Source organism: Rhinatrema bivittatum, unplaced genomic scaffold, assembly GCF_901001135.1.
Source record: "Rhinatrema bivittatum unplaced genomic scaffold, aRhiBiv1.1, whole genome shotgun sequence".
NCBI lineage: Eukaryota > Metazoa > Chordata > Amphibia > Gymnophiona > Rhinatrematidae > Rhinatrema > Rhinatrema bivittatum.
The window spans coordinates 92,347-115,761 of record NW_021820466.1 but is presented as its reverse complement, the minus strand read 5'-3'; the positions used below and the strand labels follow the sequence as shown (position 1 = coordinate 115,761).

At 48.9% G+C, this 23,415-nt stretch overlaps 1 protein-coding gene across 1 annotated transcript in view; it reads right to left on the bottom strand.

The window, feature by feature from the left end:
- Nucleotides 1-827: 827 nt before the first annotated feature.
- The window catches only part of LOC115081659 (early activation antigen CD69-like), a 46,306-nt gene continuing 23,718 nt past the window's right edge, over nt 828-23,415 (bottom strand). Inside the window, exons 2-6 of the mRNA XM_029586083.1 lie at nt 17,934-18,116; nt 14,930-15,016; nt 7,018-7,289; nt 6,443-6,546; nt 828-3,058 (exon numbers count right to left, since the gene is read on the bottom strand). Coding sequence (XP_029441943.1) covers nt 2,887-3,058; nt 6,443-6,546; nt 7,018-7,289; nt 14,930-15,016; nt 17,934-18,116 — 818 coding nt within the window. The 3' untranslated portion in view covers nt 828-2,886. The remainder of the gene's footprint in view (nt 3,059-6,442; nt 6,547-7,017; nt 7,290-14,929; nt 15,017-17,933; nt 18,117-23,415) is intronic.

Genomic DNA, 23,415 nt, shown 5'->3' with positions numbered 1-23,415 from the left:
TCCAGGCTGAAGGCAGGTATACAGAGGGCACTGGAAGCAGTGGGGTCATCAGAAACAGAGCACAAGACTTATGTAAGGCCCCCACTCCCCACCCAGGGGGGATAGGGAAACACCTCCAGTACCTGAATGCAACTCACCTTGAGCTGCCATTGAAAAGGCCACAAATAAAGACAAAAAGAAACGTCAGCCTTATCTGCTCCCGTGACCCATCCAAATGGGAAACAAACGTCTATGGAAGTTTATAGAAAAATGCCACAGCCTGCCTGGGCTTCTGCTGGAGAATCAGCTCGTTGGGGTGTGATAGGCCCAGTTGGTCCCCGAGACAGTTTTGAATCATATGATACACAGATCTGAGAAGGGCGCATTAACCAAGGATAAACCACCAGTTTTCTTTGCAGATATCTGGCTGTGTCGACTTGGAATATCTTTCCAAGACTTCACAAGCACATAAAGTTCCTCAAGGTTGCACTTGTGACAGGAATTCTTCTGCTCAGCGCCACTCATTTAATGCTAACGTTGACTTCATTGTTTGCCATGCAGGCTTTGTGCCAACCTGACTGCTTTTGATGGTCGTATACCCAGGAGCGTGGCAGATCATTTTTGAATAAATAAATTCCCACAGGCTGCTGTTTGTGTGTGTTGTAAGTTTTTGTATAATCTGGATGAAGCTTCTCCCTCCTGGCACAAGGGATAGGATCTGTGCCTTGGACCGGTTACCTGATGCCTGCTGGGCGTCCTCTGGAAGGAGGGTAACTTCTGATGTTGCTTCCTTATAAATATTAAAGCCTCCCGACAAGATAGGTTGATGAACAAAATATTTTTTATTTATGTAAACAGATTTGCCTATTTCTAGTACTGCTTTACAAATGATAAAAACCACAGTATCACATCTTTTACTGAGCAATTTACATACAGTATGTACAAACTTCCACAACCTAATTGTGCACGGCGTGAGAAGTCGCTCGCCCACGTGTTTTACAGCTGCTGCCTGCCAGCTTCATGGACTCCTGCCCTCGTCCTTGTACTGACTGGTGACTCTGGTAAACACAGCACATGGTACTGCGCGTGAGCTCTATGGTGAGGGAAAGGTCAGTCAGACAGGCTGCTGGACTCAGTGGGCCTTGGCCTGATGCTAATGCTCTTATTTGAAAGGGTAAGTAACCTTCCTTTATTTACCTGTTCCCACCCACTCATGATTTTATAAACTTCTATCCTGTCCCCTTCTCAGCCGCCTCTTTTCCAAAGTAGTTAAAAGACAAACGCTGAGGAACTGCCGAAGGATCTTTGAGAATGGGGAACTGGGCATGTGAATGGCAGATACAGTGCACTGTGGATGAGTGCAAAGTGATGCACATAGGGAAAATAATCCTACGTATACAGGATTCTGGGTCCTGTCTTAGGAGGAGTCACCATCATAAGAAATTGCCATGCTGGGTATAGCTGTGTTTAAAAAAAAGGTTTGGAAACTTCCTGGAGGAAAAAGTCCATTAATTTAGGTAGCACTGCAGAAATTTACCGCTCATTCTTGGAATCTACCGAACCCTTAGGATTCTGCCAGGTACTTGTAGCCTGATTGGACACAGGATACTGGGCTTGATGGAGCCTTGGTCTGACCCAGTATGGGAAGTCTTATGTTATCATCTTAGGGCGAGTGTAAATTTAAATTTTCCAGGTTTGCTCCTCTCAAGGCCATCTCTCTGTGTTTACTAACATTAGGGAAAGTTTGCATGAGCACAACATTGTGGAATAAATTCCCATCGCAGCAAAGCAAGTTTGCTCAAAATTGATTCTTCAAAATAAAGGCAGACTCTCTAACTCTCTCTCTGTCCCAGGTCTCAATGTGAGAACCCTACACAGAGGCCTTCATCCTGCAACCGAAACAGGGGACAGGCAAGAGCGAGCTGCCCCTGGGAACGGAAATTACAAACCCCACCACGTAAGATGGTGGTCCCAAGTATTTATATCAACGGGGCTCACCCTATGGGGGAGGGAGCTACCCACCCAGCCACATTTTTACCGTTTCCTTCCCACACAAATGGAATATTCTCGTTCAGCCAAATTGTAAATCCCACCGTGCGCAAAAAATAGGGGTTTACGCGCGTGGCTGGACCTTGCGCACACTGTGCGGTCAGGTACAGCGGCCATTTGCCCTGGTACCGGGGAAGGCGCGCACAAGCTGCTACTGCTCCGTTGGAACAGTAAGCAACAAAATTAAAAAAAAAAAAATGATGATATGTAGGAGAAAGGGTTTGGGGAGGGTGGAGAGGAGGTTAGGGTAGGGGGGTAGGGAAGTTCCCTCCCAGTCCTCTCCTTAATTGGAGCAGACTGGGAGGGAACTGGGGAAGGCCTCGATGCATCGCTGCGCAGAAATTGCAATTCTCTCTACCCCCTTGCGCGCAGATTACAAAATCGACCGCGTGTGTGTGCACGCCACTTGCATTTTATAACATGCGCGCTCCTAACGCTTCTACCCGTTTACAAGACCACTTAGATTTTGTAGAAATTATAATTTCTTATTGAGCAATACAAGTCTTCTTGGGAGATGCTGGATGCCCGTTCTCTGAAACTGACCACCAGCATCTCATCCAATACATTTATTTATTTATTTATTTGGCATTTTTTTATATACAGACAACCGTTTGCACATCGTATCGGTTTACAATTAACTTGGAAATTATAGGCTGGGCCTTTACATGGAACAGATAACTGCAGGTAAAAACGGAGGAACAAAAACAACCAAAAGTACATAAGTTAGAAAAAAAAAAAATAGAAAATATAACTTATTTACATAATTACAAAGATAATCAATGGCAAAAACGGGGATTCCAGAAAACAATTATATGGTGGGGGTAGAGGACGGGTAGGCCTGTAGGAAGAGCCATGTTTTTAAAAGTCTCTCTCCATGGTTCCTGGTAGAGGTCTGGCAGGATCTCTACCTTCCTTATAATGGGGCCATGCTGGCTGGGTGCAGATGCACTTTCTGTGCATGCTGCACCTGGCACTACTGGCGCTGGCATCATTCAGGTAGGCACAATCAGATTTCTGCGAAATGTTAAACCTGCAACACAGAACATTCACTGTAAGGGAGAGCATTCTCAGGCCTTAAAGAAAAAAGATATACTGTGTTCTCAAAACACTGAAAGGAAAACTAAGAAATGGGCATGAAAAACAAGAGAGAAGCGCTATTTTGGGTTTTCTTGTACGGCAAAACTGGATGCTCAAGGGCAACCAAGCAATAAGATTGTGACCATGTTGGTAGACAGCTGCCTCAAGCAAGACAACTTTCCTTTCCTGATCAAACTCAGATCAGTCTAGTCCAATGGGTTTTGTATCCCCACCAGCAGATGGAGGCAGAACACAAAACTTTGAGGCGCTGCTACATAACCGAGAGCGCCACCTGCAGTCCCTCAGTATTTCTCTGTCTCCAGCAGATTGTAGAGGTGTAAAACCTGCAGTCCCTCAGTACTTCTCTGTCTCCAGCAGATTGTAGAGGTGTAAAACCTGCAGTCCCTCAGTACTTCTCTGTCTCCAGCAGATTGTAGAGGTGTAAAACCTGCAGTCCCTCAGTACTTCTCTGTCTCCAGCAGATTGTAGAGGTGTAAAACCTGCAGTCCCTCAGTATTTCTCTGTCTCCAGCAGATTGTAGAGGTGTAAAACCTGCAGTCCCTCAGTATTTCTCTGTCTCCAGCACATGGCAGAGGTGCTAAACCTGCAGTCCTGACTTGTTTGGTTTTTGGAGACTGTAAATTGCTCCCCGAGGTGCCAGGTTCCATTGTGCGGACATCCCTTGGGCTGAGCCGGGCGAACGGGGGGTTGGATACCCCTGGTGCTGCTAGCCCATGCAGTCCAGGGCCCCTGATAGCCAGGGGACTGGCTCCCTCTTCGGCCCCGAGGTCCCCTCAGGGAAGTATCCCCTTAGGGATTTTTGGATTCATTATTTCGCTGTTGGGTTTTATTGTTGCTTTGTTTTAATAAAACCCCCAAATGACTTTTTTTTTTTTTTTTTTTAATCTGAGCACAGTGGCTGTGCTGGGACAGGTGGCCTGCACGGCAGTGCCGAATCTGGCCGGACCCTGGAGACATAGCGGCCGTTTGAGGAGTGGGAGCGGCGCAGACTGCAGCGGGTGAGGTGCACTTTATCCCCGGCGGGGACGCTGGAGCCCTGCGGATTGCCGAGACGGAGTTCCTTTGGCGCGTGCGCCATTTTCCTGCCGCTACAAGTCTTGCCGTGAGCCGCCAGTGGTAGCGCTGCCCACCAGCTCGTGCGCCACGTGGTGCGGCCTAATTCTTTCCACAGCGTCGCGGTGGGGCCTACGGGAAGTCACATGAAGGACAAGCCTCAGGTGAAGGCAGGCAAGGTCTGCTTATTTAAACTCCCTCGCCCTTTGCACAGGTTGTTCATCGGGGGGGGGGGGGGGGGGGGAGCCTCCACGAAAGATTAAAAAAAAAATCCAAGGCGGCCTCTCGCCCGGCAGGGGCCGGGACAGGGCCCAAAGGGAAGTCTTCTGCTAATTCAGAGGGAGACTGAACCCAACTGACTCAGGCCGGTAGGGAATCTGATACTGGTCCCCCCCCCTCCCCCCCGTGGCGCAGGAAACCAAAACAGGGGGATGAGAAATGATCGGATTCAGATTCCAGCGGGGCTGAGGGGACGCTGTCGGGTACAAGGGGGTTTTCCCCCAAATTTGTGCTCCTGATGCATGGGGAGTTCCTAGCCAAGAAGGCTGCTAAACACAGACCTAGAGAGAGGTCTTTAGGGTCCTCGAAGAGGCTTCGGGGGCTGCATGGGGGATCGCTGGATCGACAAGCAAACTTCAGGGACCTCATGCTGTGCGGCCATTGGACCGTGGAGACCCGGACAACTTGGATGAGCAACAGAGAGAGGAGGCTCCCTCTCCAGTGCTGGATCCCAATGGGGACCAGCTCCCACACCCAGATCCGAATAAGGACGACCAGGCTCTGGTCGAGGGTGCCAGGACTGAGGTGGGGCGACCCTCGGGTGGTCCATCTGTTTGAGAGAGAGGAGCTGTGACCTCTTATGCCCCAGGTGTTGGAGGAGTTGGGGGTTAAATTGAGCCAGGAGGAATCAGATAGTGAAGGGGTCAATCCGGGCCTGGATGGTCTTCGGGGTCCACCCAGCGCTTTTCCTATCAGTAAAAAGATTTGGAAGCTCATTCTCCAGGAGGGGGACCTCCCGATAGCAGGCCTGAATGTTGGGAGAGCTATGACGAAGCTGTATCCTTTTTGTTAATTGCTCCGGCCTGCGCTTTGGACCTCACAGAGGCGTAGCTGCAGGTGCCCATTCGAGCAGCACATCAGAAGCTCCTCAGGTTCAAGGTGCTGGCTCAGCATTTCCAGTTGGTCAGACCCTGAAGCCCCTAATATGACAAGCAAAGCACTTATGTTTCTTGGTTGCCGGTGCCATTGGCGGCGGTCACTGTATGTTCGATCGGCTTGCGTGTGCCCAGCCTGTATCCTGCACTTACACACACACATTGTAGTAAGTACGTGCTCAACGTTATGCGCGCACATCGCGTGCTCAGAGCAGATGCCCTGCACGTACCAACTTCCTATGGCGGGCAATACGAGAGGCGCAAGATGGCGCCACCATGTGGTCAGGCTGACCAAGTTTAAAACAGGGCCTAGTCCACTGGGGGGCTGCTCAACCCACTCTTAAGCCCACATCCCTTTACCCCAACGGGATCGGGAACGACGTTGGTACGGCACGCCGAGCAAGGAGACAGGAGTACGTTTTACCGAATCCCTCATCTATGAAGGTCATTTAAAAACAAAAACAAAAACTTACCTGGGCTCAGCGCTTACCGGCTGAGCTCAGAGACGGTCTCCAGCTGTGGAAGAGGGGCTCAGGCCATCACCGTCGCCCTCAGCTTCCTGCACCCGCTGCCTTTCAGCTGCTTCAGCAGCAAAGTCAGCGCTGGGAACCGGCTACCGGACCAAGGCAAATCTGAGGGATCTGGGAAATCATCTCAGGAACTCTCAACTGGGGGAGGGACCTTTAGGTATCACCGCAGGAGAGCGGGGCTCGATCTTCTCCAATTTAAAAGAAGAATTTCTTCTTTCAAAAAGGTACAGTGTGAGGTTTTTTCCCCCAACCGTGTTTAAAAAAACCAAAACGTAACCTAGTTGAACACATTAGATATTATTATATATATGAATTTTAAAGTATTTTTTCAGGTGGATCTATTTGAAAAGAAAAATTAAAGAATAGAAAGTAAAAACATTGTGTGATTGTGGAAGAAGATGAAAGTACTGGTACTGGTGGGTTATTACTCTTTGATGTAAGATACGCCACAGGGGATCTGCTAGGATTACTTAGAGATATTGTCTGAGTCACTAACATGTCACACCCATTAGCCAATCAGAAAGCTCCCTCAAGTCCCACCCACTTCACACATTTCTCCAGTGAGCGGGAAAGACTTACAGGTTATTGAACTCCGATCCATCCGGCCATTTCCACGGTTTCCCTTTCTCTCTTCTCAGACCGATCCAGTGATTGGAGTGTTCTTTATGGTGATTGGTGAAATTCTGGAGGAAGAGAGACAGCTGCTGAGACTGTGTCCTCCACGGGGGAACTTATTACTGACCAGCACTCAGATACTAAAAGGCAAGGCTGCGTCTCTATACCGGGGAGGGGTAAGGACTTCTGCACCGCTCACTCCCCCCTGCACAGCTTCTTGCTGGCTCTCATCAGGCAGGCATCTCTCATGGCCTCATCTTGTAGCTCTCATCAGGTATCATCTTTCTCACTTTCTCTCCATACTCTTGCCTTTCACCGTCATAAGCACTGACCCCCTCCTCCTTCCTAATAAGTCACCCACTTTCCAATTAAATGATCTGCAGGCATTAGGAATAACGAGAGCTGTAGAGTCGTGTGCATCCCACAGCCCAGCAACCTCAGCTGGAAATGAGGATACGGGACACCCAAACACTGCCATTCCCCTGGAAATGAATGCACCTCCTCCCCAGGCTGCTGTGGGAGGGACCCCTCACACTCACCAATTCCTGCTGGGTCTCGATGACAGCGAGGGAGGCGTTGTGAGAGGTGCAGAAGCTCTGGCTCTCATTCCAATCTCTAATCTCCTCAGAGAAAAAGTAACATTTCCCTCTGTACCAGATCCAGCCGTCTGCACAGTGATCTGCAGGAGGAGGAAGGGCCGAGGGGTCCGCAGGAGGAGGAAGGGCCGAGGGGTCCGCAGGAGGAGGAAGGGCCGAGGGGTCCGCAGGAGGAGGAAGGGCCGAGGGGTCTGCAGGAGCCTTGCTTTGGGTACCTATAAAATGAGAAAACAATTCCAGTTTAGAGACATTGAGGAGAGTCCTCAGGAGCCCACCTATGTGCTGGGTCTGTGGATGCTTTACTACCCGTTTACCTCGTAGACAGTATTCAAATGATTTCTCTTCAAAATCAGCCAGAAAGGTGAACGTGTAGAAAAGCATCCGTGGACCTTCTGCAGGCTGAGGGGTAGGGCTTGCACCATTGTTACTTTGCTCTCTGTGGGCCCCCGATGCCTGTGACCTGCACTAAATTCTGCTGTGGTAAGTGCCCACTGCTGTGCTACACTGCAAACCTGCAGTTACAGGGTTAAATCTGCAGCCTCTGCCTGGTGAGTAGGCCTGAGTGAAAGGGGCTATAGAGAGGAAGGAAGGTCACTGCAGGAGAGAGATGAAGAGAAAAGTCCTGAATCCCCTCTCCCCCGGACCAGTGAATGAGCAGGTAACTCCCCCGGTCCTGCTTCTGAGAACAGATCCCCTCACAGGTTTTAGCTGCTGCTTGAGAGGGTCACAGGCACCGTCCCCTGTCCCCTGGACCAGTGAATGAGCAGGTAACTCCCCCGGTCCTGCTTCTGAGAACAGATCCCCTCACAGGTTTCAGCTGCTGCTTGAGAGGGTCACAGGCACCGTCCCCTCGCCCCTGGACCAGTGAATGAGCAGGTAACTCCCCCGGTCCTGCTTCTGAGAACAGATCCCCTCACAGGTTTCAGCTGCTGCTTGAGAGGGTCACAGACACCGTATCCTGTCCCCTGGACCAGTGAATGAGCAGGTAACTCCCCCGGTCCTGCTTCTGAGAACAGATCCCCTCACAGGTTTCAGCTGCTGCTTGAGAGGGTCACAGGCACCGTCCCCTCTCCCCCGGACCAGTGAATGAGCAGGTAACTCCCCCGGTCCTGCTTCTGAGAACAGATCCCCTCACAGGTTTCAGCTGCTGCTTGAGAGGGTCACAGGCACCGTCCCCTCTCCCCTGGACCAGTGAATGAGCAGGTAACTCCCCCGGTCCTGCTTCTGAGAACAGATCCCCTCACAGGTTTCAGCTGCTGCTTGAGAGGGTCACAGGCACCGTCCCCTCGCCCCTGGACCAGTGAATGAGCAGGTAACTCCCCCGGTCCTGCTTCTGAGAACAGATCCCCTCACAGGTTTCAGCTGCTGCTTGAGAGGGTCACAGACACCGTATCCTGTCCCCTGGACCAGTGAATGAGCAGGTAACTCCCCCGGTCCTGCTTCTGAGAACAGATCCCCTCACAGGTTTTAGCTGCTGCTTGAGAGGGTCACAGGCACCGTCCCCTCTCCCCTGGACCAGTGAATGAGCAGGTAACTCCCCCGGTCCTGCTTCTGAGAACAGATCCCCTCACAGGTTTCAGCTGCTGCTTGAGAGGGTCACAGACACCGTATCCTGTCCCCTGGACCAGTGAATGAGCAGGTAACTCCCCCGGTCCTGCTTCTGAGAACAGATCCCCTCACAGGTTTCAGCTGCTGCTTGAGAGGGTCACAGACACCGTATCCTGTCCCCTGGACCAGTGAATGAGCAGGTAACTCCCCCGGTCCTGCTTCTGAGAACAGATCCCCTCACAGGTTTTAGCTGCTGCTTGAGAGGGTCACAGGCACCGTCCCCTCTCCCCCGGACCAGTGAATGAGCAGGTAACTCCCCCGGTCCTGCTTCTGAGAACAGATCCCCTCACAGGTTTCAGCTGCTGCTTGAGAGGGTCACAGACACCGTATCCTGCATTCCTACTCCATGCAAACTGCTGGATGAAGGGTAGGGGAAATGTTCATGAAGGCCTGGGTGAGGGGACCAGAGAGCATTGCTGGCAGCGTTTCAGCTGAAAAGGGACGAGCTCCCAGAAGACAGGGCTTTCTGCCTGCGAGTGGCACGTGGTCCCTGCTCCTGCGAGCGGCACGTGGTCCCTGCTCCTGCGAGCGGCACGTGGTCCCTGCTCCTGCGAGCGGCACGTGGTCCCTGCTCCTGCGAGTGGCACGTGGTCCCTGCTCCTGCGGGCCGTACAAAAGCCCCCCCCAAAGGGCATTCGTTTGCCCACCTCTGTTCTAAAGCAAGCAGCAGATAAGTAACCGGGACAGGCCCAACACCCTGGGGTCCTGACCCTCCTCCGCCCAGCCGAGGCGGCCACCCAAATATCACATAGACACAACAACAAACAGCCTCAGCCATAACTTGGATGCAAGTGGACGCAGCCGTTTGTTACAGGACCCTAACAGGGGAATCTAATTCAGCCCCCTGCGGGGGAGGTACCAGTTACCCCATGTCTTTGCCCCGGGGTAACAGGCAGGGGTTTGAAGGGGGGGGGGGACTGCGCCCAGCGGCAGAGCACTGCTACCGGAGGGACCCCGTCCAGCTGCCACTCAGCAGGCCCCATCGGAGCCCCTCACAACGAGCCATTTCCCCAGCCTGACATCCATCCTTGATGGCCAAGCGCAGCCCTCCGTGTTAAGATTATTCTTCCAGGATTTTGCCACCGCCACCGGGATCCTGTTATGTGGGGGCCAGGAAATCCCATCACGGCCCGCACTGGACGGGCTCCCCCCATGCCAAACGGCTACGGCCCTGCATTAAACCAGTGAATACGCTCTGCAGTGCTGAGCTACCATCCTTCCTGGGCTGTCTTAATCCTAGGCCCAGCTATGATGGGCTCCGCCGTGAATCCTCAGGCTGCTAACGCGCTGGGTTTCAGGAACTGCCAGCGCAAAGGGAACCTGGGCGAGCTACCACCGGCAGAAGGCTTCAGAGCCTTGAAGGGGAGGGACCACAGACTGGACTTGGAGGAAGAATCAGCTGACCAGTTGCAAAGCCAGAGGAGACGGCTCGCCGCAACCACCGAAACCATGGACCGCGCCAAGACTGAGCAGATCGTACAGAGCATCTGCCCCGTAGGCTATGACAGCCACCAAGCGATCTGCTTGGCTAGCTTCCTCCGGGAGCAGATCTTGCGAGGTGAGGAGCTGCTGAACCCAGCAGAGGCCCGCTCTCTGGGCTAGGAAACTGCAGACTGCAGCGCGTACCCACCTGTGACCAGAATCGTCGTCCACTTGGTCACCGCCGACATCGCGGAGTCCACCTTCGGTGTCTTAAGGAGCTGAAGGAAATCCTCAGGGAGGGGGTATAGTTTTTCCATCGCACTGCCGACCTTGAGTGAGGCCTCGGGAGTATCCCATTCCCTGGCCAGTAGCTATAGGAAGGTGGGATGGGTGGGAAAGGCCCTGGACAGAGGGCGCAGGCCCGCTAGGACAGGATCTCCCTTCTTGCTTGTGGACGAGACGATGGGTGTGGGCGGCCCCGGAGGATCAGGAGGGGGGCTCGATGTCCAGCTCATGTAAGATATGAGGTATGAGTGCGTCCAACTCGTCCCTCTGGAAAATTCAGAGTACTCTCAGGTCATCGCCTCCCACCTGTGCCGCGAGGAGGGGCTCATCCTGACGGGGAGGGGAAGCGCCTCCCCCCTGGTCCCGACCCGGGCTGCTCCGAGTCTTGGCGCTGTCGACTTAAGACGTCCGCCTGAATGTTGGCCACGCCCGCAATGTGAGAGGCTGCCAGGTGTGAGAGATGTCTTTCTGCCCACGACATCAGGCGGGCTGTCTCCAGTGAGACGTTGGCTCTTCATGCCGCCCTGGCGGTTGATATACGCCACCGTGGTTGCGTTGTCCAAGAGAATCCTGACCGCCTGATTCCGCACGAGTGGAAGAAAGTGTATGAGGGCCAGCCGTACTGCCCTGGTTTCCAGGCGATTGATTGGCCAAGCCGCGATCCCGGCGCTCCCTGCACGCCGAACAACGTGCCGACCACGACATGCTCGGCGGGGAGGCGAAGGCTGCGCCACCGATGATCCGAGAGGGATCGTGCCCGGGGGAGGAGCGGGAAGAGGTGTCTGCTAACCCTGCCGACCCCGAAGGTAACAGCAGAGGAATACGACCTCTCTGCTGCAGCGGTCCCGTGGAATGCGTCTCATGGGACTGCGGCAAGGGGGAGGAGAGGCTGAAACCTCCAACATCCACCCCCTAATCCGGGAATCTGAAAATCAAAAACCCTGATGAGACTGAAACAAGGCAAACACTTACCCTGTGAGAAACAGAACAGTAAAAGGTAAGGAGACAAGGCAGCCCTGCCTGCAAGACTCCCAACCACAAAGCCAAGAAATAGAAAGAGGAGGAAAGGATTCCTCTAAACAGGGGGAGCAAGGCTCCCCTACTCCTATCTGCTGGAGTCAGGAAGATACTGAGGGTCTGTAGAGGGTGCACCCTCCGAAGCCGTGTCTGACTCCATCTGCAGGTCGGGGGACATAACCCACCGTCTGGCCTGATCCTGGTACGTACAGGAAATGCCACTCAGCTTCTAGGAAAAGGATCGACGATGTCTTCCTTTGCAAAGTAAAAGGTTGGTTCTTTAACAAGTTTGTTCCTTAGTTGAACAAATATCTGTCAGCATCTGGGAATTTTAGGTCATGTGTACTATCAGGCTGGGGGGGGGGGGGGGATTTGGGTATTAGAACCACTACCAAACTGGTCAGACCAAGGGTCCATCAAGCCCAGCATCCTGTTTCCAACAGTGGCCAATCCAGGCCATAAGAACCTGGCAGGATCCCAAGGGGTAGAAAGATTCCAGGAATAAGCAGAGGATTTCTGCAACTTTCCCTTAATAATGGTTCATGGACTTTTCCTGCTGGAACTTGTCCAAACCTTTTTTATATGCAGCTACACTAATAACTTTCACCACATCCTCTGGCAATGAATTCCAGAGCTTACTTATGCATTGAATAAAATAATATTTTCTCTTATTAGTTTTAAATGTATTACCCAGTAACTTCATTGTATGTGCTCTGGTCTTTGTACTTTTCGAAAGAGCAAACTGATTAATGTTTACTTGTTCCATTCCACTCATTATTTTACAGATCTCTATCATATCCTCCCTCAGCCGTCTCTGCTCCAAGCTGAAGAGTCCTAACCTCTTTAGCCTTTCTTCATAGGGGAATCGTTCCATCCCCTTTATAAACTTGGTCGCCCTTCTCTGTACCTTTTTCTAATTCTGCTTTATCTTTTCTGAGATGCTGTGATCAGATCTGGGAACTCTCAATTTCCAGAGATTTTTGTTGATTAGTGAAAGGAGGGAGGGTATGCAAACAAAAACATTTTCCTTTCACACACATTAACATGCTCACATATTCACTCACACATACATGCTCACTCACTTTCTCCCCTCACATGTATATCCCATCCCAGCATAACACAAGAACATAAGAGATTGCCATACTGGGTGGGACCAAGGGTCCATCAAACCCAGCATCCTGAATCCAACAGTGACCAATACAAGTCACAAGTACTCCAACATTAAATAGATCCCAAGCTACAAATGCTAGCAACAAGCTGTGGCTATTTCTTATGTATTAATAGCAGTTTATGGACTTCTCCTTCAGGAAAGTATCCAAACTTTTTAAACCCAGTTACACTAGCTGCTTTAACCACATCCTCTGGCAATGAATTCCAAAGCTTGACTGTGGGTTGAGGGGTTCAGTGAAAAAGAAGTTTCTCCAATTTGTTTTAAATGTGCTACTTGCTAACTTCATAGCATGCTCCCTAGTTCCTTCTATTATCTGAAAGAGTAAACAGATTCACATTTACCCAAACAAGTGCTTTCTGGATTTTATAATATCTTCCCCCCCCCCACCCCCATCAGCCGTCTCTTCTCCAAGCTGCCCTAACCTCTTTAGTCTTTCCTCATAGGGGAGTTGTTCCATCCCCTTTATCATTTTGGTTGCCCTTCTCTGTACCTTCTCCATTGCAATTATATCTTTTTTGAGATGCGATGACCAGAATTGTACACAGTATTCAAGGTATTCACATACACTCCCTCTTCACCCCAAACCCACCAGCAACGGCAACCTTGGGGCCCTCCTGCTCTCTGCAGCCAATCACAGCTGCTGCTCTTCCTTTCACTATAACCGGTGAGACTCACCCCCCCCCCCTTCCACCCTACACAGACCCAATCCGAGGATGCCTCTCTTCTGTGCAGGGCAGAAGAGAAAATGCTTCACCTTCAGCAGCGGGGAATGCAGAGGTTTACAGGACAGAGACCTGGCAATTCCTCTACAATTCCAAGGTCTATGGGTCAGATCCGGGGTATGAAAGGGGGAAATGCAGTATGGGATGGAGAGAAGGGGTGGGGTAAATATGAAAGGGAGTGAGATTAGGGTAGAAAAGGACCAAACCAAGAAGGAGAAAGAGGGGGAGAAGAGAGACGAAGGGGAGAAGAATAGTGGGGAGATGGTAGAGAGGTGAGAAGCCAAAAAGACAAAGGAGGCGATGGGGATAAGGTGAGGAGAGTTCACCTTCTGAGAGGCTTTGAGGTGGATCCTTCTGGGATTTCACAGTCACTAACAAAAGGAAGAGAGGAAGCTCGGTGAGACCACGGGAGCAGCAAGCGAGCTCATGTCGCACTGAGACCCCCCTCCGTCAGCGCTGGGACTGCTCCTCCCTCTCCTGGGGGCTCGGGGGAGGGGGCGTGCTGACCACTGCTTCTGCAGAGGAACATAGGTCAGACCTGGATCTCCACCAAGGCAGTGCTGGGCCATTCAACACCATTTTGTGAAAAAATAATTAGAAACACAGAAACTTGATGGCAGAAAAAGATCACATGGCTCATCCGTCCATCAAGAAAGCACTGGATAAATGCAGGGGATCTCCGAGGGAGAGATGGGAATTATAAAGCTAAATTAGGGATCCACCCTTTCTATCCCAGGCTTTCTTGAATTCAGGTATCTGTTTTCTCTCCACCACCTTCACTGGGAGGCCGTTCCACACATCCATCCCCTTTCATCACTAATCTGACACTTAAGATTGGATTTCAATCTTAAATCTGTTTAAACTATTGTTTAAACTTGTTTAAACTATCTTTTCTCTTACAGCCTAGTTCCACATTCCCTGTTATAATGTAACTTTTGTTTTTGTTTGCTCTGTTAATTGGTTCCCCCTAGTTTTATGTAATCCGGTAGGATAGGACCTGGTCTTGAGCATCGGTATATTAAAAGAATTTAAATAAATAAATAAATCTGCACCTGAGGCAATGCCAAAGACCCAGGGAGCTGGATTTGAACCCTAAGCCTCCTTGATTCTCAGCCTCTGCTCCAATCACTAGGCTACGCCTCCATTCCATGAAGATAAAATGATAACTGTTAGCATCTAAGGACACAGAGTGCCGCACACCATCAGGGAACGCTTCAGCCCTGGCGTGTACATATATATCACACGCATGTCTCACATGCAGAACTGCACTCCCTAGTTAAGGGGTTGGTGGCAGCGAGGAAGGAGGATATTGTAATAAGTGCCTTTCACTCCGTGTGTGGCTATGCTTGCATCGTGAGCTGTAACTTGGAACTCTCTCTTTAATTTAAATGACTGGCATGTGGTGGGATAATTTGCTCAGAGTCATACGTTCTATACAATTTTACATTAAAGATGAACTTAAATAAGGAGTCACTAACAGAGCACCACGGAACGGAGCAGCTCCTCCCCTCCTCAGGAGGGCGGCGCTTCGGCGCCTGCGCGTGAACTTTGAGCCTCGCAGTAGTCTCGCGCTGGTCAACGCCAGACTGAGACGGCGCGTACAGAGAGCGTCCCGGTGCCTCTCACTTACCTGCCAGGACTATTATAGCCAGAGATAGAGCAGTGAGTACCACCAGAGCGATCAGGCGTTTCCTTCTGCAGCAGCAGTCTGCCTGTCCTGAAACACAGAAAGGAGAAAGAGAGAGAGAGAGAATGAATGAATGAATGAATGAAAGTCACTGGTTGCAAACAGACCTGGAACGGCTGACACAGCTGAGAGAGACAGAGACACAGGACCCAAACACCGGGCAGCCCTCCCGCTTCTCCTCTGCTCAATCAGAAGCTCTTTCATTTCCTAAAAACGCTGGTGGGTTTTTTGCAGGGAGAAATGAAAGTTAAGCTTTCTTTGGGGCGCCTCGCTCCTGCGTTTGAAACATCTTTCCCTTCACTTACAAGTGAATGTGGACCAAGCATCCGAGGACAAACAGCACTCGAGCTCCGCACACTCACATTCGTCCTGATAAAGGGGCTTCGAAAATATTCCATAGGACTTTTTCAGCTGGGGTTTTAAAATGAAGCCAGAAAAAGAGGTTTTTGGGTTCTGTACTGATAAAATAATGTAAAGCTCAAAGCTGCCATATGACAACATTTAATCAATGTACAGGGACTTTCATAAATTATTTTGTTTCACTTTCTAGGTGAGAGTCCCTGCATTATGATTTCAATCTCCAAGAGTTATAATTACTCCTAGCTTGTGAAATTAAGTCAAGTCTGCCACCTAGGGATGTGAAATACAATTTACGCACGGCTCTGATTCTTTGCAGAGTGTAAATAGCCCTTCCTAAGAATTACCTTACCCTAAGGGTGTGCCTGAGTCTTTGGAGAAGGAATCATTGATCATCAGCAGAAGGGACCTCCGCAGGGTCTGAAAGGCTCAGTTTGATCATCGCAGTGTTTGAATAATTCTTGTATCGCTCGGCAAGTCACAGCCAGTACAGACTTCAACTGACCACTGGCAGCTAAAACCGTGAAAACCAGTGCACATTTTCATGGCTACCAGATTACTGCATCAGCCTGTAAGAGGGCTTTTGTCTAAACCTACTTCTACCAGTCAACATATTTAAATAAATATGAGAGACAGGGAAGTGGAAGGTAAACCACAATGCTCCCATTAATGATTAAAAAACAAAAAAAATCAACCATTATTGAAACAAAACATCCATCTTCTTATTTTCTTCTGATTTTCATTTCAGTGCTAAGGGGATATCAGTATTTGGAAAGAGTTTAAGAATTTCTCCTACTTAGAGTCACAATTGTGGAAATAACCACACAACTCAGGGGGTGCAACTGCACTGATCATCATCAGAACCTCTGACAGGTGTCACCCTGATATATGTAAAGTATCAAAGGTCAACATGCGGTTCTCATGGAAGGAGAGCTTTCAACAGGCAGAGAGCAATACAATAATAAGAGGTCCCTGAAAAAATAATAAAAAGAAAATATGGGGCAATGCTTAACTTGCGGACATTACTGCAAACGCCCCCAGTAGTTTTTACCTGCAGGGTTTGCCCCTCTAATCCAAGCAAAATTAAGTAAATTGTTATACTTTGATTATTGTCCCAAGAAAAAGTACCTGCAGAGATCAGAGATGCAAAGCTCCACATGTGGCTGCCTCCCACCGTGCACTTGTAAACTATGCAGGCAATGCCACACACCATTTTACCTGCATACACGTAGAGCAATTTTCAAAAATTATTTCCACAGCTGAAATGCTTTTTCACCTACAGAAATGGCTTTCAAAATTCATTGCCCTCATTATGAAAAGAAAGTAGGAAGACCCAGAAATAAAACTAGAAGAGCACATTTGGAGGTAAAACGACTGCCACAGCAGAGGTGGGATTATAACTTGGATCTCTAAGTTCCAGAGATTTCAGTTAATTCCACAAATTTCAGTTTATGCTAAACTGCTGAAGCAAACAGGTTATCATAAGACAGGACTCAAGCTGCGAAAATAAGGACATGCCCACTGCAGGGCAACATCCAGGACCTCCTCTCTCTCTGCTAGTCTTAGCCTATGTGAGTGAGGGGAGCAGTAAGGCAGTGACTGCCCCTCTCCTGTCTCTGAGGGTCTCAGGTGTGAGTGAGGGGAGCAGTAAGGCAGTGACTGCCCCTCTCCTCTCTCTGAGGGTCTCAGGTGTGAGAGTGAGGGGAGCAGTAAGGCAGTGTCTGCCCCTCTCCTCTCTCTGAGGGTCTCAGGTGTGAGAGTGAGGGGAGCAGTAAGGCAGCGACTGCCCCTCTCCTCTGAGGGTCTCAGGTGTGAGAGTGAGGGGAGCAGTAAGGCAGCAACTGCCCCTCTCCTGTCTCTGAGGGTCTCAGGTGTGAGAGTGAGGGGAGCAGTAAGGCAGGGACTGCCCCTCTCCTCTGAGGGTCTCAGGTGTGAGAGTGAGGGGAGCAGTAAGGCAGTGACTGCCCCTCTCCTCTCTCTGAGGGTCTCAGGTGTGAGAGTGAGGGGAGCAGTAAGGCAGTGACTGCCCCTCTTCTCTCTCTGAGGGTCTCAGGTGTGAGAGTGAGGGGAGCAGTAAGGCAGCGTCTGCCCCTCTCCTCTCTGAGGGTCTCAGGTGTGAGAGTGAGGGGAGCAGTAAGGCAGCGACTGCCCCTCTCCTCTGAGGGTCTCAGGTGTGAGAGTGAGGGGAGCAGTAAGGCAGCAACTGCCCCTCTCCTGTCTCTGAGGGTCTCAGGTGTGAGAGTGAGGGGGAGCAGTAAGGCAGTGACTGCCCCTCTCCTCTCACTGAGGGTCTCAGGTGTGAGAGTGAGGGGAGCAGTAAGGCAGCAACTGCCCCTCTCCTGTCTCTGAGGGTCTCAGGTGTGAGAGTGAGGGGAGCAGTAAAGCAGTGACTGCCCCTCTCCTCTCTGAGGGTCTCAGGTGTGTGAGTGAGGGGAGCAGTAAAGCAGTGACTGCCCCTCTCCTCTCTCCGAGGGTCTCAGGTGTGAGAGTGAGGGGAGCAGTAAGGCAGGGACTGCCCCTCTCCTCTCTCTGACAGTCTCAGGAGCTCTATCCTGCTGTCTCAGAGTTATGACAGAGAGCAAGCTCTTACCATGCTTCCTCCTGGAATTTTCTGCATTCTCAGTGCCTTCCTGGGATATAAATTCCTCATTTTCGGAGATTTCATTGGCCTCTGCCCCATGCCCCGTGCTCTCTTGCTGAGCCTGTATTCTTCCAGATGCTTCGCCATTGCAGACTTTGACTTCATTCAAGTCCTTCGCCTCGCTGTTCCTCTCTGTGGGTGAAAAGTTTATGATGTAAAACTGGAAGATGAAAAGATTTTAGTGGTGGCCAGGCCTGACGTGACCAGGTGTGCGTAACGTGCATTTGCACGGAGCGGTGCCCCAGGGGAGGCAGCGGGCTGAAGATAGCAGGAGACCATTGTGTGTGAGCTTCTATGTATGAGTGAATGAGAGAGCCTGTGTCTGTGTGTGTGTGACGTGTAAGAGTCTATGGGGCTCGGTGCAATACAGTGCGCTCAGTTGGATGCAGGTTGTGTAGGCGCCACCTAATTCCCTTGTGTGTCTAATGCACAGCAAAACTAATAGTGCTCATCACATGCAAAATGCAATAAATAAATAAATAAATAAAATAAAAAAGGATTGGATAAGTTCTTGGAGGAGAAGTCCATTACCTGCTATTAAGTTCACTTAGAGCATAGCCACTGCCATTAGCAATGGTTACATGGGATAGACTTAGTTTTTGGGTACTTGCCAGGTTCTTATGACCTGGATTGGCCTCTGTTGGAAACAGGATGCTGGGCTTGATGGACCCTTGGTCTGACCCAGTATGGCATGTTCTTATGTTGATGAGGCTATTAGTTAATCACCCGAAAAGCAAAAAAAAAAAAAAAAGGTACATCTAAAATGCTGTTTTGTGCTCAGAAATTAACGCCTGCCTAGAGCAGGTGTTACTTTTGCACTCCCAAAAGTTGTACAGAAAAGCAGAAGATCCTGTTTTTCTGTACATTCTCCTACTTAATAGGAAAATGTACTGAAAAGCGTTAAGTAGGAGGAAGGAAAACTTTTTTAAAAGTTAAAGAAATTTGTTTTAAAGTGCGCCAGATAGGTTTGGGAAACGGATGCTTAGTTCACAAGCGTCCGTTTCCCAAACCCATGGCTGCGTGCAGATTAGGAAATGAGATGCCGATAAATTCAGCGTCTGTTTTCCTAACTGGAAGATGGCTGCTGACTGGAAGAGGGCTCCTGCTGTCAAGGCGCTAGGAGTATGCAAGCAACCCTAGCACCTCCTTGACAACGCAACCCCTAATTTAAACATTGCAAGGCGCCCCCAGGAGAGGTGCCTGGGGGTGCGCTAGGAAAGCAGGCGCTGAATACTCAGCACCTGCTTTCAGCGCTCTTTTTGATTTTTTTGCATCGGCCCCTGTGTGTGTGTCTGTGTGAGAGCTTGTTTGTGTGCCTCCGAGAGCCTGTGTGTCACATACAGGCTCTCACAGGCATGCACGCGAACATACACACTCTCAAGGTACCTGTGAGGGGGAGTGCGTGAAAGAATGAATGTGTTATTGTGCATGTGTGAGAGAAGATACAATTTTTATGGCTCCTATCTCCCCCAATTCATGACAATCTCAGGGTGACTAAATCAGATCCCAGGAATGGAGAGATTTTTAAATCCTATTAGTTTTAACTACTGGATGTAATTTACATTTACATTGTATTAATATGCGAATCACCTAATGCATACAGGACATGGGGATGTACAAGAGAACATCCATAATAAGTAACATCAAATAAAAACAGATTTAGAAGGAAAAAAAAAACCAAAAAAGAAATGATAAAATCAACTATAAAAAAACATAAAATCAAAATGTATACAACATTGCAAAAGAAACCTAAAAATAAGCAAGATTAAAAAGCTAAGTTCTGACTACCTTTCTGAAACTCTTGATGGACTCAGATTGCCTAATTTCAATAGGGAATGAGTTGCAGAGAGTAGGCCCCAAAACTGAAAATGCACACGCTCGAGTGACTTGAAGTCCGGCAAGCTGTGGAGATGATACATCCAGCAGACTGCGTTGGGAGGAACACAGAGATCTTGTGGGCTGATGAAATCGTAGGATGGCATTGGTCCAATGACATGATTCATCGGTCAAGAGTTCAATAATAATCATAGCAACCTTGTATTTTATCCTTTCATGAATGGAAAGCCAGTGTAGCTCTATCAGGGTAGAAGTAATGGGGCGGATTTTAAGAGCCCTGCTCGCGTAAATCCGCCCGGATTTACGCGAGCAGGGCTTGCGCGCTGGTGCGCCTATTTTACATAGGCCTGCCAGCGCGCGCAGAGCCCCGGGACTCGCGTAAGTCCCGGGGTTTTCCGAGGGGGGCGTGTCGGGGGCGGGGCCAATCGGCGCGGCGTTTTCGGGGCCTGTCGGCAGCGTGCCCGGGGGCGTGGCCGCGCCCTCTGGAACCGCCCCCAGGTTGCGTCTAGGCGCGCCAGAGGCCTGCTGGCGCGCGGGGATTTACTTCTCCCTCTGGGAGGCGTAAATCCCCCAACAAAGGTAGGGGGGGGTGGGTTAGGTAGAGGAAGGGAGGGGAGGGCGTTAGCGAATTCCCTCCGAGGTCACTCCGATTTCGGAGTGGCCTCGGAGGAAACGGAGGTAGGCTGCGCGGCTCGGCGCGCGCCGGCTACACGAATTCGGTAGCCTTGCGCGCGCCGATCCAGGATTTTAGCAGATACGCGCGGCTCCACGCGTATCTGCTAAAATCCAGCGTACTTTTGTTTGCGCCTGATGCGCCTACAAAAGTACGCGAGGGCGCCCTTTTTGAAAATCTACCCCTTAGTGATCAGCCCACTTCAAACCAAAAAGCAAGTGAACAGCCGCATTGAGTAATAACTGCAAAGGGCGAAGAGAAACATTAGCTAAGCCAATGTAGAGAGCGTTACAGTGGTCTAAGATAGGAATCCATCTCGTTGATATACAAAAATTATCCACCAATGCACCACAATTGACCTACAAATTCCCCTCCGCTTACACAACTCCACAAGACCTACCAGAGACGCATACAGAGGATCCCACCATGTACCCCCTACTAAAACCACCAGTCACATTACCTTAAGAGATCGAGCCCTCTCCACAGCGGGCCCACCTTTATGGAACTCCATCCCTCCCGACCTCAGAAATGAGCCTTGCCCCCTAACCTTTAGAAAAAGACTCAAGACTTGGCTGTTTAGGCAAGCTTTCCCGAACTCCAATTAATGTACCTCGCCAGCAAGATATCCTACACAGCAGCTGTACCTCATCTCCTTGTATATAATTAAGTTCTTCTATCTCTCTTTATTTCCTCCACCCATGTTCATTAGTCCTTGTTAATTGTAACTGCATTTCCTCATCACGTCTATCTATGTTTTTATTGTATTCTTTGCACCCCTGTTTTTTTATGTAAACCGACATGATGTGAGCGCTTCATGAATGCCGGTATAAAAAAACCTTAAATAAAAAATAAATAAATAAAAAGAGAAGCCCGAAGAACTGTGTGGAACTTGCGAAGATGGAAATGATTTTTTTTTTAAGGCCAGACAAGTCACGAACTCTGTAGAAGCCTTGGAAAATAACATGTCTGAGGGCGAAATGACAAGGTGTTGTCTAATAAAACCAAGACTTGATCTGCTTCTGAATAATGAAATTATGGCCATGAAGTGAAATAGAACTGAAATTAACAGCAGTGTAAGGACTATGGATGGCATGAAACTCAGTTTTGCCCATATTTATGATAATTTATGATGTTTTAGCCACTTGAATAGCAGAAAAACCAAATGTTAAGGTGCTGAAGTGTGTCACCCAATGTTGGGCATATGCAAAGAACAAATTGAATGTCATCGGCATAGAGTTTGTAAGAATCAGACAAGGTAGCGAGAAGTTTGCAAACTGGAGTAAGCTAAAGATTAAAGAGGGTAGAAGAAAGTGCAGAACCTTGTGTGACTCCAGCTGTAATAGAACAGGTTGAAGAGAGTTCATGTGTTAGTTTGATGGCTTGAGTACGGTCAGATAGGAATAAAACCATTTAAGAACATTTAAGAATTCCTGAAGCCTGTAAAGTAAAATGTTGTGGTCATTCGTGTCAAATGCAGCCGAAATGTCAAGTGATACTAAAAGGAATTGTTGACCCGAAAGTATCAGTAAGGGAGAGGAGTAGGAGCTCAGTACTTAAAGTTCGATGAAAGCCAGATTGATGTGGATCTAAAGTTCAGCTTTTTCAACAATCATTCAGTTGGCCCAAAACAGATTCTAGAATTTTAGTCCAAAAGGGTAAAGAGGAGATCAGCCGATTAATTTTTAGAATCTGAAGGGCAAGATTGCCTTCTGCTAAAAAAAAACAAAAAAAAAACCCCCAAACAGCGTGTTTTAAGTAAGAGATTGATAAGTTTAGAAAAAAATTGGAGCTATGATATTACGAGAACATTTCAAGAAAGCTGAAGAACAAAGCATTTGTGGGCAAAGGGTATTGGTGGATTTGGAAATTAAATTTTCAAACTCAGTTGACGAAACAAATTCAAAATTGGTCCAAGAGGAAGACGCAGGGGGAGTAGGCTGAGTATACCGTATCAGAGAAAGCAGCACATCATTTTTCAATTTTTAATTTGAAAAAAATAGAAAAAGATTCTGCAAAAGGAATATCAGTGTAGTGTGAGGTCATGGGATTGGTAAGTTTTTTTGCAATGTTAAAGAGAACTTTTTGGTTATATCCTATTTCATTAATTTTTTTGGAAAAATGATCCTTCATGTATTTGTTTTTATATACTGGTGTTCGATTTGCATATCACATCTGTTTACATATAACTTAAAAAGTGCAGGAAGTCAAGCATTTCCTTTTGTTTTGTACAGAGAACACTAGAAACTAAATTCAAGCAGTCTTGATATTTACGAAGTAAAAGATGAAGTCTGAGCACTCTCAGAGGAGGGAGCTTTTCTCCAAGAGCATTCAGCTCTTCTATGGGCATGTCTGGTAGTAAGAAATCAGGGCTGGATTCTCTCTCATCCATGTGAACCTATAAACTTACCTCCCTCATCCATTTGAACCTTATCTGTACCGCCTCTCGCAGCCATATGAAAATATATAATCTAATATTGCCATAACTAATTTTGATCATAATGTCTATCCTAACTCATTAACATACTCTATTCCATCGAAACTTGTAAACCGTTATAATGGCGAAACCGAATGATGGTATATAAAACTCTATAAATAAAATAAATAAAAGCAAGGATGTGGTTTGGAATTAGACAAAATAAAAGATTTAAGTGGAGCAACTTGATCAAGAGCAGTTAAAATCAATAGAGCAAGATGTTAATGCAGCCGAAAAATTCTCATACTGAATGCTCGTGAATAATGGTGAAAGCACCTCGTGAAGTGAGGAGGCGTCAGCAAAATCTCGAGAGGATGACATAGTAGGTTCCATAGTAAGAGGAGAGCTAAGAAGATGTAACAAAAATGTAATGGAGTAACGATCTGACCAAGGGACAGGCGAAATGCACAAAGACTCTGCAGGAAATGCAAAGGTGGAGTCATTAACAA